Source organism: Argentina silus, assembly GCF_951799395.1.
Source record: "Argentina silus genome assembly, chromosome: 1".
NCBI lineage: Eukaryota > Metazoa > Chordata > Actinopteri > Argentiniformes > Argentinidae > Argentina > Argentina silus.
In genome coordinates, this window is record NC_139655.1 from 29,486,428 (window position 1) to 29,504,659 (window position 18,232).

General features: G+C 45.3%; 1 protein-coding gene across 2 annotated transcripts in view; it reads right to left on the bottom strand.

Annotated features, from left to right (window-relative positions):
* The window catches only part of prex2 (phosphatidylinositol-3,4,5-trisphosphate-dependent Rac exchange factor 2), a gene marked incomplete at its 5' end in the record, with an annotated part of 104,656 nt that overhangs the window by 62,671 nt on the left and 23,753 nt on the right, over positions 1–18,232 (bottom strand). For both annotated transcript variants that reach the window (XM_083667064.1, XM_083667063.1), the window contains 7 exons: positions 152–201; positions 381–484; positions 1,675–1,775; positions 6,712–6,856; positions 7,834–7,983; positions 10,981–11,084; positions 14,885–15,018. In XM_083667064.1, the coding sequence (XP_083523190.1) occupies positions 152–201; positions 381–484; positions 1,675–1,775; positions 6,712–6,856; positions 7,834–7,983; positions 10,981–11,084; positions 14,885–15,018 (788 nt within the window). The remainder of the gene's footprint in view (positions 1–151; positions 202–380; positions 485–1,674; positions 1,776–6,711; positions 6,857–7,833; positions 7,984–10,980; positions 11,085–14,884; positions 15,019–18,232) is intronic.

An 18,232-nucleotide genomic window follows, 5' to 3' on the forward strand; every position in this document is an offset into this window, starting at 1 on the left:
TTCTCCCGCCTGTCATTTCTCCAGTTCTGTGGCTACTGGAGCCTATTAATAGTGCTAAGAACTGGGCGCTAAGGTAACGGAGGCCCCACCTGCCAGCGATGAGGTGAGGACAGACGCGTTTAATGGGCTGGAACAGAAAATGGCCACCTACCTGATGACTGGGGTGAAGAGACTATGGAGCCGACAGAAGAGCCTGACACCCTGGGAGAGAGGAAGGATGGAGAGAGAGAGAGAGAGAGGGGAGGGGGGGGAGAGACGGAGATAGAGAGAGATTTATTTTTCAGAAATATCAAAAGACAATACTTTTTTTCAGGTGTCATATGTACAAGGAATACGTTTGCATCTACTGTAACACCAACACAAAAGCTGAGCACAGTTACCTTGGAGATCACATCCTGCATGTCACTTCTGGGATGGTAGGTGCCGTCGTCATAGCGAAAGCGGTACAGAACCGGCTCAGGCTTGAACTGGTGCTTGTCTGTGACTAAAGACACAATCAGACACACTGTTCAACTACTTCTGCACAGGAGCGACACACACACAAGCATACTGTAGAGAAGAGAAATGTGAAAAGAAAAAAAAAAGATATAAAGTCTTGACCTGAATGGAACATTTTGTTGAGGTACTTTTGGTATGAAAGCATAAGAGGTTTAGGTACTCTCTCTTTTTTTCTCCAAGCGAATCGAATACATTCCAAACTCCAAAAGCAATGGTTACAGATAACACAGCTGCCGAGAAGCCTCCTTTGCGGGGGGGGGGGGGGGGGGGGGGTGGTTGTGGAAGACCCTCCTAATAGGAACCAGTTGGCTCTCAGCGTCTCGCACTGTGGCAGTGCATGTTCCATTAAAGCCCTTATGAAAAGTAATCCTGGAGTTTCTGGGTTTTTTTCAAAATGTTTGAATTCCACCTCCGCTTTGTGAGCTGTCGGGGGCTGGGAGCTATTCTCACCCCCGGGGGGGGGAGGGTGAAAGAGAGAGAGAGAGAGACAGACAGAGAGAGAGAGAGAGAGAGAGAGAGAGAGAGAGAGCTAAAGAGAGAGAAAGCTCGAAAGCCCCTTGACTCATTTCTCTCTGTTAGGAAGCAATAAAGCACCAGAGAGTGATTTAGCACTGGGCTTGGCCACCAGCCCCATTCTTTTGACTGAAAACTACATACAGACTCATAGTGTCTGAGTGAGTGCATTAAGCGGGGCCCAGCTAAAGCTCCACACACTAAACGCATCACACACCCCTAATCCTGGGCCGCAGAGCAGCCGTTGAAACAATATAAAACAAATACTATGGTGAGAAGAGATGAATATTTATAATCCCTTACTTAAACAGTCTGTCAGGAGAGTCGTTTTAAATAAGACATCTGCTCCCTGTTGGTCTATGTGTACAGCCATGGAATGAAATCATTGTTCTGAAAGGCTTAACGTGTTGAACCAGCGCCATTTATCACACACAGTCAAGTGTGTAGGCCAGAGGATTGGGGGGGCAGCTGGAGAAGCTTGCCACTGTGTAGAGAGGTCAACGTTCCTGCTTCTGCTGGTCGATGAGGAACATGTGCTGAGGAACGACCAGGAGACATGAATGGATATGAGGAAGAGGGTGAGAGGGAGAATGAAGGTGTGTGTGGGTGGGTGTGTGTGTGTGTGTGGGGGGGGAGGGGGGGGGGGGGGGGGGGGGCACTAACCGTGGTGGATGATGCCGTTCTCCAGCAGCGCCTGGCCAAGGTGGACCCCTTCTTCTGGGTTGTCAGTCTCCCCGATGTCCATCAGCCAGGTCACAAACTCACTGAGGAGACACAAAACAACACCACTGTAACATCAGCTAAACAACAGTCATTCAGACACAGTCAAACTCATTGAAGGAGAAAAAAACTGACACTGTAGCCCTCTCTCAGGCAGTTTTGTGATATACAAAAACCCTGGTAAGAGCAGACCACTGGTGCCAGACAGAGTATCACACAAAACGCACACCACCACAGAATGCATAATATTTATCCTCCGCAGACGTGACCATGTCAACAAACCGGTATCTTAGCCGTCAAGTTATTGTTGAGGGCCGTTTGTGTTTGTTAACTCAACTGGGGAAGGCTTAGCTCAGATCTGTAGTTATTGTCCTAATGTAGCCGTATTTGTTTTTGATAAAAACACGACACCCGTTAAATCCTAGAGCCCTCGACCGCTTTTCTGAGCAGCTCTGCAGAAAACACAGTGCAGAAAATCTTTGATGTTAAACGTTAACGACGAGGCAGGGGAAACAAACACCGCACTGAAATAACAAACATGCTCCGATCTTCTCCTGACCCTAACCCTAAATGGGATAATTCTGTATAATTCTGGAATCCTTGGAAATAGAAAGAGACAGAGAGAGAGAGATAGAGAGACAGAGAGAGAGAATCTGATTTCACCCTCAATGTTTCCTCTGCCCACAAAATCCAAACAAACACGGCCACCACCACCACTGGTGGAATGCCGTGGTCTTCCTGCAAGCCCACGGAGGGAGCTTATTGTCACTGTGGGGAGATGGAGAATGGGTGAGACGGATCTCAGAGAGATGCAGTCGACCAAATAACCCCCCCACACACTTTTCTACTCTTCTCTCTTCACGGAATAGCCACCCTCTCTTTTCCCTCTTGTCCTTCTATTCCTTGTCTCCTTCTGTCCCTCTTTTCCTCTCATCTCTCGTCTCCAAGGGCCAGGAGGAGAAAGCCCCCCCCCCCCCCCCGGAACGATGTCAATTTGTCAACCCCCTGTACCCCGAGAATGGAGAGAAAAACACGGACAATGTTTGGACTCCAAATCTCTCATGGCCTTTGACAAATAGGGGTCACTTATGGAATGACCAGCAACATGTAACAGCTTCAAGCTGTTCTCCCTGGAAGCCATACACACAAGTCTTTTATCACACTCCATTGACAACAGGCTTAATGTCACTATCGGAATGTTTGTAAGCATGACTTGCATAAGGACGTTATTATACTGTTACTAGGCAGGTTTACTGTACACAATAACCAACGCAGGATGCATAGAATCCACCACAGGCACTAAAAAACATTTCCTCTGAAACCGTTTCTATTCATTAAGGTCTTTTGGTCCGGTCCGTTCTAAGAAACGAATGACAAACAGGATAAACATTCCTTTAAAAGATCTGAGGGATATAAGTGTCAGATGTCGGGAGACCCGCGGTTGTCTCTGTCTTATGGGTTCAGTGGAGAAACCTCCTGAGTCTGTCTCATCTCTCTAGAGCTGTATGTTAGGCTATTACGTGTCGACAGAGATACGACCACCGCCTGAAGACGACTGGTGCCAATGAGTGGTTTCTTTTTGATATTAAACCATCCCAGGGATCCCAAACCGCAAATAAGCTTCTACTGTTAAACGGGAGGAGTTCCAGACACAAAAATAGCCCTCCACTTCTCAGAATCACAGCTGGACAGAAAGAGAAAGACACAGGGAGAAACAGAGACAGACAGAGGGGGAGAAAGAGAGAGAGAGAGAGAGACAAAGGCAATGTGGTTTTCATCAAACAAATACCATACTGGTCCATCCCATTCACCAATTATACATCATTATGGACCAGAGGTTTCAATGAACCGAGGAGGGCTATACCAGACCTGCAGGCAGGGACTTTCTCCTACGCCTCCATACATCCATAAGTGTTCACAGAGGTGTACAGACTACAAACTAGCAGAGTTGTACATAGAGGGATAGGTTTTCATTGGCTTACAGATAGAAGCCTGCAGCTAGTATGGTGGTTTCAAAGTCAGAGAGACACCCACTCATGACCAATATATGATCCCTGTTTTAATCTTTTTTAGCTGACAGACCCATTCCTCCCCCGGACCGCGGTGGATCTGGTATTGTCTATACAGACCAAAGGAGAAAGCGGTCCCCATTCCAAAGCCCTCTACCATGTATCCCAGCCACAACTATGTGGGTTGGGTTTTTTTTATGGGTGTGTGTGTTGTTTTTTTATTTGTATATCTCTGCTTTTAAAAATAGCTATCATGTTGAAATGATAATATATAAGCAACGGTCATGGGAATTCGATGAATACCAGTCAAAACACAAACTGGTTCTTTTTGGGGAAAAAACTGAAAATAACGGGCAGAGGGCAGATCGGATGTGAAAAAGAGATATTGACATTACAATGTCGAGTACGACACAGAGACTCGGAAATAGCTTACAGCCCTACCGACAGACTTATTGACCAGAGTGGTTACGACAAAAGGTAGCAGGACCAGGACCAGGGAGACAAACTAACAGCTAGCCAAGAAGAGTTTTCTTAAGAAACTCTACGGCGCTTTGTCACCATATCTTCTTCGTATGTGCTTTCCATGTACTCTCAAACACGGTTTAACACCCATTGGCTGTCACATATATACGATATAAACCAGACTTCAAACACACAGCGCTCTCTCTCAGAGCGGCCAACAGATGGTAAAGGTCTTTTACTCATCCAGCCTCACTCCACATGGTGTCACATTCACACTCTCACAGCCAGGCCTAATGTCAAAAGCAGGTTCGGTTAAGTGGACTTTAAATAGGAGAATGAAACGTTGCCCTCAGATGTTATGGCAGGTTAACAGCATAGCATGGATATACGTACTGTAGAAAGGAAGTGAGGTTTGTAAGGCCCCTCTCTCTCTCTCTCTCTTTCTCTTCCAACTTGGTAGGGATGAGGTGAGTTCCCCCATTAAAATGTAACGCGCTTTGAGACCTAGGGAACAGCACTATATGCTATGAACACGGTGTGTTATTTTAGGCTGAATGGTTTAAGGATCAGGTGGTTCCACTGCACACACTGTTGTAGAGTTGGTAATATGGGGAGAGGACCAGAGCTCATGCATGTCGATGATTGGAGTTACAAGGGCACCACCTCCCATTATCAGAGTTCAAAACAAACTGTTTGGACACCATCCTCAAGTCCATGTACTAAGTTTCCATTATATGATTGAAGCCAGAAGAGAAAGACAAGCGTTTAGCTTTTTCACTTTTAAAAATGTTTAGGTTTTAAGACAAACTTGTTGACAGTCTGAGATCTTCTTCACAGTAGAATTTGCACAACTAAAGTACTTAAAGGGACACTTCACCCATTTCTTACATCACATTCTTTAACTCCAGCACCATACCAGTGTCTATACTATATGTGAACACAGTAATATTCTACGGTCTGTAGTCAAAAAGATAAGACAAAAGGCCCTAATGAAATTACCCCCTTTGATGTCATTGGGCGTAAAAAAATAAATATTGAATTGATTGATTTTTGAAAATTTTGCCACAAACACACTCCCACTGGCTGGCCCTACCTAACCCAATGACATCATAGGGGGTAATTTCCTTAGGAACCTTTTCTCATATCTCTTTGACTACAGCACGTAAAAAAAAATCACCGCTTTCATATATGTAGACACAGGTATGGTGCAGGAGATGATGAATGTGATGAAATGGGTGAAGTGTCCCTTTAACATCAAAAGCATCTGTGTTTTATGTGATACAGTACAAGCTAAAGGGCTGAATGCTGTCTTAAAAAGACATGGAATAAAACATCTATATAATTCAGTATCACTAAAAGGCAAGTTTGGGGGAGAGGACAACCTTTAAAAGTTCTCCCCTATGAGTAAAAAAAGGATAACATGTTTACACTCAACAAAACTCAACATGGCAGATGTTCAAGTGTACATGCTGTACACTGCCACACACACACACACACACCCTCACACACACACACACACAGTCTAGTCTCTGCACACACGCACGCATGCACACACTCACATTCAGATGACTTTACACACACACACACACACACACACACACACACACACACACACACACACACACACACACACACACACACACACACACACACACACACACACACACCCCAGTTGCCCAGTGTAATGGCCTTTACACGGTAGTTACCTTGTGCATGTCTCGGTGGAGGGCTTAGTCTAATCCATCGCTGGGAGAGAGAGAGAGAGAGAGAGAGAGGCCGGCGGTGCCACAGAGGGATATCTCCCAGTGATTTATGGCACAGCCGCCGCCCCCAGATATTCTACCAATAATCCATGAAAAAAGATTCATGGGTAAATCCTCCTGGATTTCATTTCCCCCCCCGTGACTGAACGGCACATACACATAACACAGATTCTCCTGGCTAACACGCTGATGCTCCTTTTTCCACTCCTTTGACAGATTTCAAAGTGAAAGGAGGGATGGTTGGAGAGACTGATCCTGATTAAAAACGTACGAGGGTACAATCTGTGTGGAAGGTATTAGGTGTAGGTGCAATTATTCCCACTCGAGCTTATCAATATAGCCACGGTAGTACTGTATATGTTTCATGTTAACAATGCCAATTTAAAAACAAAGATCTTCCGATGTGCAGATACTGTAATCCACCATACAGACCGGCTTAGTGATCCATGTCTGCATATTTCATACTTAGCACAGTTCTGTACATAGTAATCCAGTCAACGATGTTCTATTCACAACACTGCATCCGTCATCTCGTTCTGCAACTTATGCTGCATTCACATGCTCCACAAAAACAGTGGGATACAAAATGGTGACACACATTTTTCCAATCCTAAAAGTCGGTCACTGGGAGGATTTCCGAGTGCTGACCAGGAAACGCATCATCATCAGAACGCTCGGCAACCCACTACTCATTAGACGGGAGGGAGGGAGGGAAGAGGGAAGTGAGGTCAGTGCGGGAGGCCTACCTTCCCAGGAAGCACTTGGGGAAGGTGGTGAGCTTGCGTTTCCTGTCCTTGATGAGGTGTCCCTGCTTGGTCATGAGGTGGTAGAGCTTCTCTCCCTTCTCTGACACCATCACCCACGTATCCTGTTCCATCCCCAGCCTCAGCGCTATGGACAGAGAGAGAGAGAGAGAGAGAGAGAGAGAGAGAGAGAGAAAAAAAAGGGAGATGGGGGAGTGAAGGGAGAGGGAGAGGGAGATGAGGGGGGAGTGAAGGAAGAGAGAGAGAGGGAGGGAGAGAGAGAGAGAGTGAATCAATGAAAGCAATGTATAAGAAGAACGAGTTAGGAAAGCATACAAAACAAAGATACAAAGAGAAAGAGCAAAAGAGAATTGATCAGCGGAGTTCAGCTTGTGTGTGTGAGGTTGAATGCAATTCCCCAACAGCCTGTTTATCCCGACAGCCTGCTTTCTCTCAACACCAGGCCAGAGAGGCTAACACATGGCACAGGACAACACACATATGCTGCTCTCACTGTCTTACTCCATAAGACATAAGCATAAGGGGACAAGGTCATGTCTAAGCACATAGTACATATGACAGCATGTTATCACATATTAGAACAATTAAGCATGCCATAAAAATGTGTTAACATCCCATTCTGGCCCTGTGCTACTTTTGATGTATTCCATTGTTGCTCTGTGTAGCTGACAGTGATCAGGAACTGAGGGGAGGTTCGTCTTCACACCAACCGGCTAATTAGTAGTCCCGTCTCACCTCTGGACTAATTGTTTGTTGCATGGCTAATCGTGACTAATCACGCTAATGAATGTAGGCGTGAAGCCTTTAGCCCGTGTCTCAAGCAGCTGCACAAGGGAAGGATAAAAATGAACAATGCTCTGTTCAACTGTTCACTTATCTCAACACGTATCAATATGGGGTGGAATAAAAGAGAGAATCCTGTCAGTTTAATCGATTTAATCAATCTGCCATTTTGAGTGTAATGGAGTCTATAGTATGTCTCGATGCATAATGTAGCTACCCCCCTCTTGTTCAAACACACATACGCACGCCCCCATGCACGCACAGACACACGCACACACACACACACACACTACACCAGCACTAGCTACTGTAACTACTCACTTTTCCTCCTCTCCCTCTCCTTCAAGATGGCCTCCAGCCACTCCTGCTTCTCCTCTGGAGTCTTCGCCATGCAGACAAACCACTTGTTCTTCGCTGTGTTGTGGATCTTCCAGCCGTTGTTCACGATGTTCCCGCTGCTGTGGTAATCAGCTACGTCGCAGAAGAAAAGACAGACAAAAAGTCCGGCGTCAGAACAGTGCCAAGCTGAAGGCGTTTGTACCAAAGCGCTTCCAATGTGTTGTATCTTAGTCTTAAGCTGCTTAAGGTAGAGTTCTCCTCTACCAAGTTGCGTTCAAAGGAACTATTTATCTATCATCGATGACACAGATGACAAAGTGTATATACTTTCTGTGTAAACAGAGGAGCGCTGAGCCCTGTTAGGGAGCCAGGGTTCAGAGCCAATGTGTAACGTCCCGCCCTGTTCCTTAGTTTATGTTTGTCTTTGTTTCATGTTATTTCATATATTGTTTCCTGTTTATTTTTGTGTTACTCACCTTGTCTCTGGTTTCAGACACTTCACCACCTGCCTGTGTGATTGTCTACCCCACCCTCATTGGCTTCACTTGTTCCTCATCATCCTTCCCTGTGTGTTTAGTCTGTGTGTTCCCCCGTCTCTGTGCCAGTTCGTCTTTGTACCTTCATGTCATACATCCCAGCATTTCCTTGTGATAAGTATTCCTGGTTTTTGAGCTCCGAGTGTGTTTCTGACTTTGCCTTTTTGCCTACCCCTTTTTGTCTCTGAGTCGTGCCTTTGAGTGCTCTGCCTGTGTACTACAGTCATTACCCAATGAGAACAACCACATGAAACAGACCCAGAAAACACAAGCAGTCATCCAATGAGACGCTCCAGAGGAGAGAGGTCTCTGATTAGAGGACCGTGGGTTGCCCACACGCCACACGCAACACGGAACTGGGAACACAGAATACAGAACACAGAACATACCCAGCGGTTCCTCTGCAGGGAAATAGAACATGGGTAGTAGGTGTTTACAACTCATTAGTCTATGAGGAGATCTGTACCAGAAGAACCACAACAATACCTCGGGTCATTTCACATTAGCTTGATTTAAGACTACGGCAGGAGCTCTGGGGATACCTCCCTCTGAAGTACATTCATCATCATTCAAACCTGCTTCCTTTATTCCTTATGAAGGACTTGGACAAGACATGCGTTGAAGTTGTGAAGATACTGTAGATTGAGTGCGGTTGTCCTAGCCACGGTCTTTCTGTGACTTGACATTTTACACAACATATAGAGGGAGAGAGAGATGAAATGGCATTTCAATTTTTACACATCCTCTCCAGCCAGATGCAGGGGGTACTCAGAGAGAAAGAAAGTGAATCTCCTATCCCCATGCAGCCTAACAGAGCTGTAGTGCCGTGTGCTTTAGTTTGTCAAGGAGCTCCATCAACCACTTCATTGATTATCTCTCCACTGGCCTAATGAGATAAATGACTGACACAGATGTAGAGAGGAGCATCTATCAGGATTATTTACCACGGAGGTCACAGAATACCGCCCCCCCGCCCCCCCCGCCCCCGAACCCCTCACTTCTATTGATTCAACAACACAAGACTTAGCCAGAGAGACGAACCAGAGATAATATGCACGTGAATGTTCTGAATTTCAAATCATCAAAAGACCCCAACTGTCTATCATAGTGATGTCATAGTGACTGCAACTATGATAGTGATCGCCAGTTAGTGCAGAGCAGGGATGGAAACTGTTCTACAGCTCAGCGTAATGCTAACTCGGCTATTTCCATTTAAGAAAACATTGAGCGTTTTCCATCCATGGCCTCTGTGTTTTTCTTCTCAGAATGTAACTATACACAACACAACTCAAACAACATAAATCATCAACTGTAATCTGATCAGTGAAATACAAAATAATGAGCAAGACGTGATTTCCTATGCCTTAGAAAAAAGCAGTTCTTTACGACCTCAGTCCATGCCTGGGAAAAGTCTCAATGCTTTCATTATGTTGGAATCCGAGCCGAAATAATCCTGTCGCTCTGTATTTCAGATTGAGATCTCTGGTCTGCGGAGCAGGAACACCCAGGAGTTACCGCGGTACGGCCCGTGGTGTTTATCCTCTCCTACCCCAATCCCCATCCATCTCACAAAAATACCCAATATTAAGTCCACTGGGGACGAAATGATTGCTTCTACAAATATAACTGATAATCAGTGGCTGTGTGAGTCCAAGGCACATGGCCGCCAGGGTTCAACAGGCAGGACAGAGCACAGGCCTCGTCACCCTTACGACCTTCAGCTGTCAGGACCGGAAAATAGACCCACCCAACATAACTGATGACAGAACAGTGGAAGGATACGCTTGAGAGAGAGAGACAGGCGTCCTAAAGCGTGCCAGGGCAGCAATTGGGTAATAAAATGTTATAATGCTAGGGGAGAGTGGTTGAAGCAACACCAGACTGTTTCATGGCTACATGTGGACTCACTAGACTGTAAATTGAAGCACTCTTGTATTATATATGGACATTCATACAAACGGCTGGGATCGACTTGTTTGCCCGTGAATTGATTTGCTGTCAAAACAGAGGAAATTGATTTTGTGTACAAAAATGAGGGTTGGAAATACTTAATTCAATTTTGAGAAGAGCAGTAATGTGTGAGGGAAAACGTTTCCATACTAAAAGTATTGAAGTGTAGATGTGGTATATATGAGGCCATGTCCGAAAGCTCATACAGCCTACTAAAAGTATCTACTACATACTAACCATACTACATACTTTTTAGAGCCTACTGTTAAATGTATTCAGAAAGCGAGACATTTCAACATACTACACCTCATTCATACTGAGAAACCGTCATCTGTAGCTCTAACCATGTTGTTTAAATTGGTTACATTTTCCTACTGCCAGCCTCTGTTAGCTGCTCCATTGAATTGTGGGACTAAAATTGGAAAGGACTTCCTAAATGGTGTGCAGTGAATTCATAATACATAGAAAGGCAAATCTAGTATGACATCCTGGCATTTTATACATACTCAATTTTGGTGCATTCGAAATACTGCAAAAAACATCTTGCATACACAAAACACCTACTAAATAGGTCGCAGTATGAACATTCGGATATGGCCATAGTTATGGACAGGAATATGAACCTGATTGAGGGAGCCCTTACCTGTACCATCATCCACGTTCTCCACCTCCATCACCTCTGTGTTGATGCGTCCTCTGAACAGGTACCGAGGTCCCTCAGTCGCAGCCTTGCTGTTTTTTAAACGTCTAGAAAGAAGAGAGATCATTTGTCAACCAACTTTGCTTTGGACCGTCAGTATTCAACCCCTCACTGTGACTGACACTTGTCCACGGATGACACTTGTATATCAAGCAAAGCGTTATCTGTCAAAACCTCTTCTCTCTCAATGTACACTCTCTCAATGTACACTTCTGGCTAGCCGATGTCTCGTTGTGACACACCAGCAGTTTGTCTAACACTAGGAGGGATGTTTTTGAGGAAACAACTGACATAATACCTAGTTACATAGAACTCTGTGTCGATTCATTGATCCCAACCAAGACGTACACTCACAGAACACTTTATTAGGAACACTATACTAATACTGGCCTCCCTTTGCTCTCAAAACAGCCTCAATTCTTCCATGAGAAGGTGTACAGATGTTCCTAATAAAGTGTTTGGTGAGTGTATAAGATATACCCAAATAACCATAGGTGACCAAGGACCTGAAGGAGGTGCTCAACAAGAAGAAACAGGTGTTTGCCACAGGGAATCTGGTCGACAGGAAAGAGACACAACGGGGGGTGAAGAGGGAGACGGGAAGGTCTGTATAAGGGCAAGGTACGTTTTTCTGTTCAAATGTGTTGCTTGCTGAACACATTTAACTAAACAGTAGGCTTTAAATAGTATGTGATATGGTTAGTATGTAGTAGATACATTTAGTAAACAGTAGGCAGTATGTGATTTCGGACATGGCCTCTGTAATGTATCATGTCTACACTTCAGACACTAGGGCTGTCTGGCTGAGCATGAAGAACATGGCCAACGCCCCCTTCCAAGGGTAAGCAAAGACTTGACCATTGTCCGGGTGAGAGGGTGCGCCTCTCAACAGCCAATCAGCTGAATGAGTTCTTCACTTGCTTTGAAGTGGAGGGCAGTCCCACCCCTCCCCTCCCGGAGGAGGGCGCCAGGGCAACGAAGAGCGCACTTGTGATCAGGGAGGAGGTTGTGCAGCAGAAGTTTAAGAGCACTGGGGCACGTAAGAGTCCGGGGTCTGATAACATCAGCGGCTGAATCCTGAAGCAGTGCTCTGCTCAACTAAGCATCATATTCTGCTCTCTCTTCCAGTGGTCCATTGACCCACATGACATTCCACATCTGTGGAAGAAATTGTTGTGCCGATTCCAAAATTCTTCACACCCATCACAGAACAATTACAGTAGAGACCTATTGCTCTTACCTCGCTTATTGTTAAATCTCTGGAGAAAATCATAAAAACACAAGCTGTTAACTCCATTAAGCACCTCCTTGATCCTCTTCAATTTGCATATCGCTCTGCGAGGGGAACAGATGATGCCATCCTCTCCCTTTTAAACCGTTCGTATCTGGAGGGCAGCAGAACTCATGTGCGTTTACTGTTTGCAGATTTCTCCTCTGCAATTAACACAATTCACTCGTCCATCCTGGCTAACAGACAGAGAAGACTTGATGCAAATTTTATACAGTGCCCTCCATTAGTATTGGAAAGCTATACTTCTATACTTCTTTTAGCTCTATACTCCAACAGTTTGGATTTGAAATCAAACATTACTATTAGGTTAAAGTAGAGATTCTTAGCTTTAATTCAATGGTTTCTTTTTTCAGATTGGTTTTGCCATTTAGAAATGACAACCCTTTTTTATCATAGTCCCATTTCAAGGCACCTGTTGTATATGTATCTGGAGGGCACTAACTCATGTGTGCTTACTGTTTGCAGATTTCTCATCTGCGTTTAACATGATTCACTCATCCATTCTGGCTGACAGACTAAGAGAATACATTTACATTACATTTACATTTATGACATTTAGCAGATGCCTTTATCCAAAGCGACTTACAACAAATACATTTGTCTAAGTAAGTGAATCATCTATCCATCAGTCATCATAAGAAAAAGTAATCTATGCTAGGATCAGGGGTCATTGGCAGTCACAATGCTAGAAGAAGGAAGAAATACCTTTTTCTTTTTTATTAATTTATTTACAGTAAAGAAACTTGTACAGGGGGGTAGTGGGGATGAAGAGGTCTTTAGGAGGGACAGTTAAGATGTAGCCTGAAGAGATGGGTCTTCAATCTACGGCAGAATATAGGTAGCGACTCCACAGTCATAACAGCAGTGGGAAGCTTGTTCCACCAGCGGGGAGCCAGCACAGTGAAAAGCCGTGACCGAGTAGTGCAGTTACTGCATCCACGTAGAGGCAGCGGTGCCAGGCGGCCAGCTGAGGTGGAAGAGCGGAGTGATTGGGCAGGGGTTTGGGGGCTGACCATTGCTTGCAAGAAGGGAGGGGCTGTTCCCTTTGCTGCCCGGTAATCGAGCACCAGGGTCTTGAAGCTAATGCGAGCTGCTACCGGGAGCCAGTGGAGAGTGCGGAGGGGGGTGACATGGGAGAATTTGGGGAGATTGAACACCAGATGAGCGGCAGCATTCTGGATGAGCTGTAGAGGCCTGATGGCGGGGAGCCCGGCCAAGAGTGCTTTGCAGTAGCCAGGGCGAGAGATCACAAGTGTTTGGACCAAGAGTCGTGCTGCTTCTCTGGTGAGGAATGTATCCTTCTGATGTTGTAGAGGAAGAATCTACAGGAGCGTGCTGTTGCTGTGATGTTCGCCGCACTTACATACTTTGAACTTGATGCAGATTTTATATCACTGATCACCAACTTTTTAACCGGACAAGGCACTGTCGGATGTGCGCTTCACATCATCCGGTAGCCCGCATGGCAGCTTGCTGTCACCGGTACTGTATCATCTTCTACACCGACAGTTGCCGCAACAAGTTCCCAGGACATCACATTATCAAATTCGCCCATTGACACAGCTTTGATCAGTCAACTCGAAGGAGATGAGAACGAACACGGTCCTGAGTAACTTTATTGACTGGTGTGATCTGGTTATTGATCTATTATGTAATCTATTATGTGACCTATTCAATCTGAATCTGAACACATCCAAAACCAAGGTGACCGATTTCTGAAGTAACACTCCGCCATTGCCAATGGTGATAGTGGTATAGATGGTATAGTATAAATAGCATAGTATAGTATAAATACCTTGGCCTGGTCCAAGCTCTACTAGGATCAGTGCACCAATGCTATTTTCAAAAAGGGACAGCAGCGGATGTATTTCCTAAGGAAGTTAAACTTTTTTCATGTTGATCGCACCATTGTGGTTTTATTTCACTTCTATAGAAAGCATCCTGAGTTATTGCCTGACCTGCTGGTACAGGAATATGAAAGTGGCACAGAGCAACCGGATAAGGAAGGTTGTCAGGTCATGTGGGAGAATCATCGGGCAGAAACAACAACAGCTGTCAGCTCTGTATCTGGCTAGAGTCCTGCAGAAGGCAGACAATATTGCACTGGACTTTCCCATCCCTTCTTTCCCATCCCTTCTTTCCCATCTCTTCTTTCCCATCCCTTCTACACACTTTATTAGCCTAGCACACCCCCCTTCAGCCCTTTAGAAGCCCATCCCCTAAATATTGCACAGATTCTATAGCCTACTATGGATAGGCCTATTTGGGTATATCGGTGTCCATTGGTGTCGTTGTCTTTAATCTTGCCTGTTGTATTTTTATGGACTGCTGCTACCGGCGCAACAAATTGCCTCTCTGAGGACAATAATGTTTTCTGAATCTGAATATACATATATTAGAGCTAAAAGAAGACAAATTGCTTCCACTTTCCAATACTTATGGAGGGCACTGTAGGCTTATCATAAACCAGGAAGTGGAGGTGGATGGAAAAAAGGTGGTGCCTTGAACTATACAGTCTCTGTACAGGTCTGTGGTTAGATGGAGAAGAGATGTCACCTGTTCTTCTTCTTGCAGTACACCAGGAGGTTGTCGAAGAGGAAGAAGATCCTCTCCTGGATGTTTCCAGCTGAGATCTTCAGCAGCACGCCGTGCATCAGCATCTCTGTACACGTGTCTGTTATGTTAGAGCCCTGGGGACAGACGCAAAGACAGACAGACAGATGTGCAGACAGACAGACAGACAGACAGACATACAGACAGACAGACGCACAGTCAGACAGACAGAGAGTGTTGAGAGTCAGTATACAAGGTGTACTCAACTTGTGAGGCAGAAACACACACATCTTATTCAAACACTGCATATATGTATACTGCACTATAGTAATTCCTTGGCTACTGAATAAACGACGCATGGTCTCTGTTTGGGGGTCTGTGTGTGAGACGTGGCCTTTCCTGTTCTCTCTCATAAAAACCACGGCCCACTTCCTCAGAGTAGATTGCTCGGGGACTTTAACGTACAGGGCCGTTGCTAACTCCTATACAATAACATCCCGTCCTGTCACACCATGTGTACTGTGCTGTGGCAGGTCTGGTCACCATATTGCCCCATGCCCCTGCTGAAAGCGATAAACTGTGCAGCCTTTTTACCTTACCATGTCTGCGTTGGGAATTTATGTGGTGTGTTTGATCGGCCCTGTCAGAGCTAAAAATAACCCTCCAATGCACAGAGCCAGAAAATGTGCTAAGCATTTCCTCCTGCTGGAGAATCCACAGGCCAAGGCTCAGACTCCCTTTTTTTCCCCTTACCTCTCTCTCTCTCTTTGGCTCTCTTGCTCCCTTGCTTTTGCCATCTTCTCTCTTTTTATACCCCTCTCACTCCTCTTCTTCACCCCCCCTCTTTCTACCTTTTTAGCCCTCTACTTAATTGCTCTCTCTTTTTATCCCTTTCTGATACCCTCTCCTTCTCTCCCTCTCTCTCAGGGCTCTCTCACCCTGGCCTAGTTCATGACACCACATGTTGAGTTAATTGCAGCCAGTGAACTGTGTGTATGCCAGATGAGATCGAGGACCAGCTCGCGTTGGTCACTTTAAGAAACCAGCGACATCGCCTGATTGGTCCACACAACAGACTAATCCTGTACTTCCTGTTCAGCAGTACAGACAGTGCAGACACTTCCTGTGCCAGATACGCTCTAGAGCCTCTGGCCACTGACATCTCCCCAGGGCCATGGACGTGTCTTTAATGAAACACTACCTCTCTCTCTCTCTCTCTCTCTCTACCTCCCTCTTCCCTCTCTCCAGCGGCCAGCTGCTCCATAGAGAGGGTATTAGAGAGACTCAGGCCCGGAGCCTAAACAGCACTCTACAGGCAGATGTGACCGTTTCATCTGAATCTCAATCCCTCTCTTTTTAAGTGTCAGAGGAGCCAGACATAATAAAAGAAGAGAAGAGAAGGCATGTGACAGAGGAACAGCCTATCTGAGTCATTACACTTGAACAACACAAAAGGAGAACAAGCATATCCTGAACTCCAGATGATCACAGGCATCAAGGCATCAATTAGCAGGAGAGAAAAGAGAACTTGGTTGGAACTTTTTGTTGGAACTTAACAGTTTCCATTGAGAAACTAGGGCTACATCATAACGCATAATAATAATATCAACTACAATACTCTTTTAACACGACCACGTCTTTTGTTTTTTTGGACGCACTGAAACTTTAGTTTCTAGTGTCCAAAGGGATACGGTGACACGGGAGCGACCTAGAAACAGTGACCACTGGCAATCATCGCCGTGGTGACCACTGGCATCCATCACCATGGTGACCACAGTGGGCCATCGCCCCGTTTCTCCCACGGGCGGTGAACTTGCCATAAGGCCTCAGGGGCACACAGCTGTGGAGAGGGTCAACACTTAACGAGTAATCTGCACCGGTTGGAAACAGGAACGGAAAAACTGAGGCCCTCGCACTTTCCCTCTCTCTATCCATTCCTCACCCACCTACACATACCACCAGACTCCAGCTTGCGTCTGCTTCTCTCCATCTGCTTCTCTCTTTCTCTCCCTTTTCTCTCCATTTTCTTCTCCCTTAGTCCCATCTCAAAGAGAACAAAGTCTGGCGGGCAGCAGTGTGTCCCGCTCCAGAATGAGCTAATGTTTATAATTAATAAAAGCATTGAGGAAACCACAGAGTAGCTTCGACTAAGACCATGGCGTGCAAATGTCATGTTACCCCACCCAGGACTGGGCCTGATTCTGAAACATTTCCCTATTCTTAGCTCTCAGTGTGTTTGTCTGTTTGCGTGTGTGTGTGTGTGTGTGTGTGTGTGTGTATATGCATGTGTGCTTTGCGTGTGTGTGTGTGTGTGTGTGCGTGCATCAAGGGCTATTTTCCCAATCTGAAGTAACACTCAGGCAAAGTGCCATTGACAAACCACCAAAGGCTAAAACAGACACACAAGTGGCTTCCAAGAGTTCATTCTGTTCTTCATAAACAAGCTCTAATTCAGTGGAAAGAGAATGTGCTAGGAACACCATGTTTGCTTAATTGACAACAGTTAGATTCCCATAATGTTGATTTTCCTCCATAAGAGAGGCTTGTGTGACAAAGTTGGCCGCAAACAAAAAAATGTTTAGAATTTCCCTCCTTCTAGATGGGTGCGACAGTGCGGAAGGATTAGGAAACCAAAATGTCTGCGTCCATAAAAAACTAACCATAAACTAGGAGATGAGACTGAGTTACTATCATTTTTTAGGCCCCGTCTGACTTTTACTAGACATTCCAGTTCCATTTTTCCCGTTAAATCTTGACCAACTGTTTTTGATTCTGAAGTATATTTTTTTTGTGGACCAGGAGCCTGGCAGAGCTCATTGCTACATGAGCTGTTTACACTGCAACAACACGCTCTCTGTTGTCAACAACGTGCCTAAAACAACACAGAGACACGGATATTGGACCACTTTGGTCTGACGAGGGGAAGATCTGGCTGTTTTCTACCGCAGCTAATCATAACGATCAAAGTTTTATGATTTTAAATGCAACGAGGAGGATTCACCCTGCCAATAGCGACTTCATAGCCAGTATAAACTAGGCTTTGAGTTAAAAACACTGTGCCCTGTTCAATCAAAAACTGCTTACCAGGCTTGACGGAGTGACGGTGTGTGCTTGATTGAGCATGATTGCATCAAATACTCAGTTCAATACTGTAAGCAGTTGAGTTTGAAATGGTGACCCCAATCATATGAAGTTCATAACATTGTTCATAAGCACTATATCCGAAATAATGATTCATTCTTACAGCCACAACCCTCTCCTAGTCTCTTGAACCCAACTGGAATACCTGCGTATCTCTGTCTGCATGTGGCCAGAAGCCCTCGGGCCTCTTTTGACTAAAGCCAAGTCAAT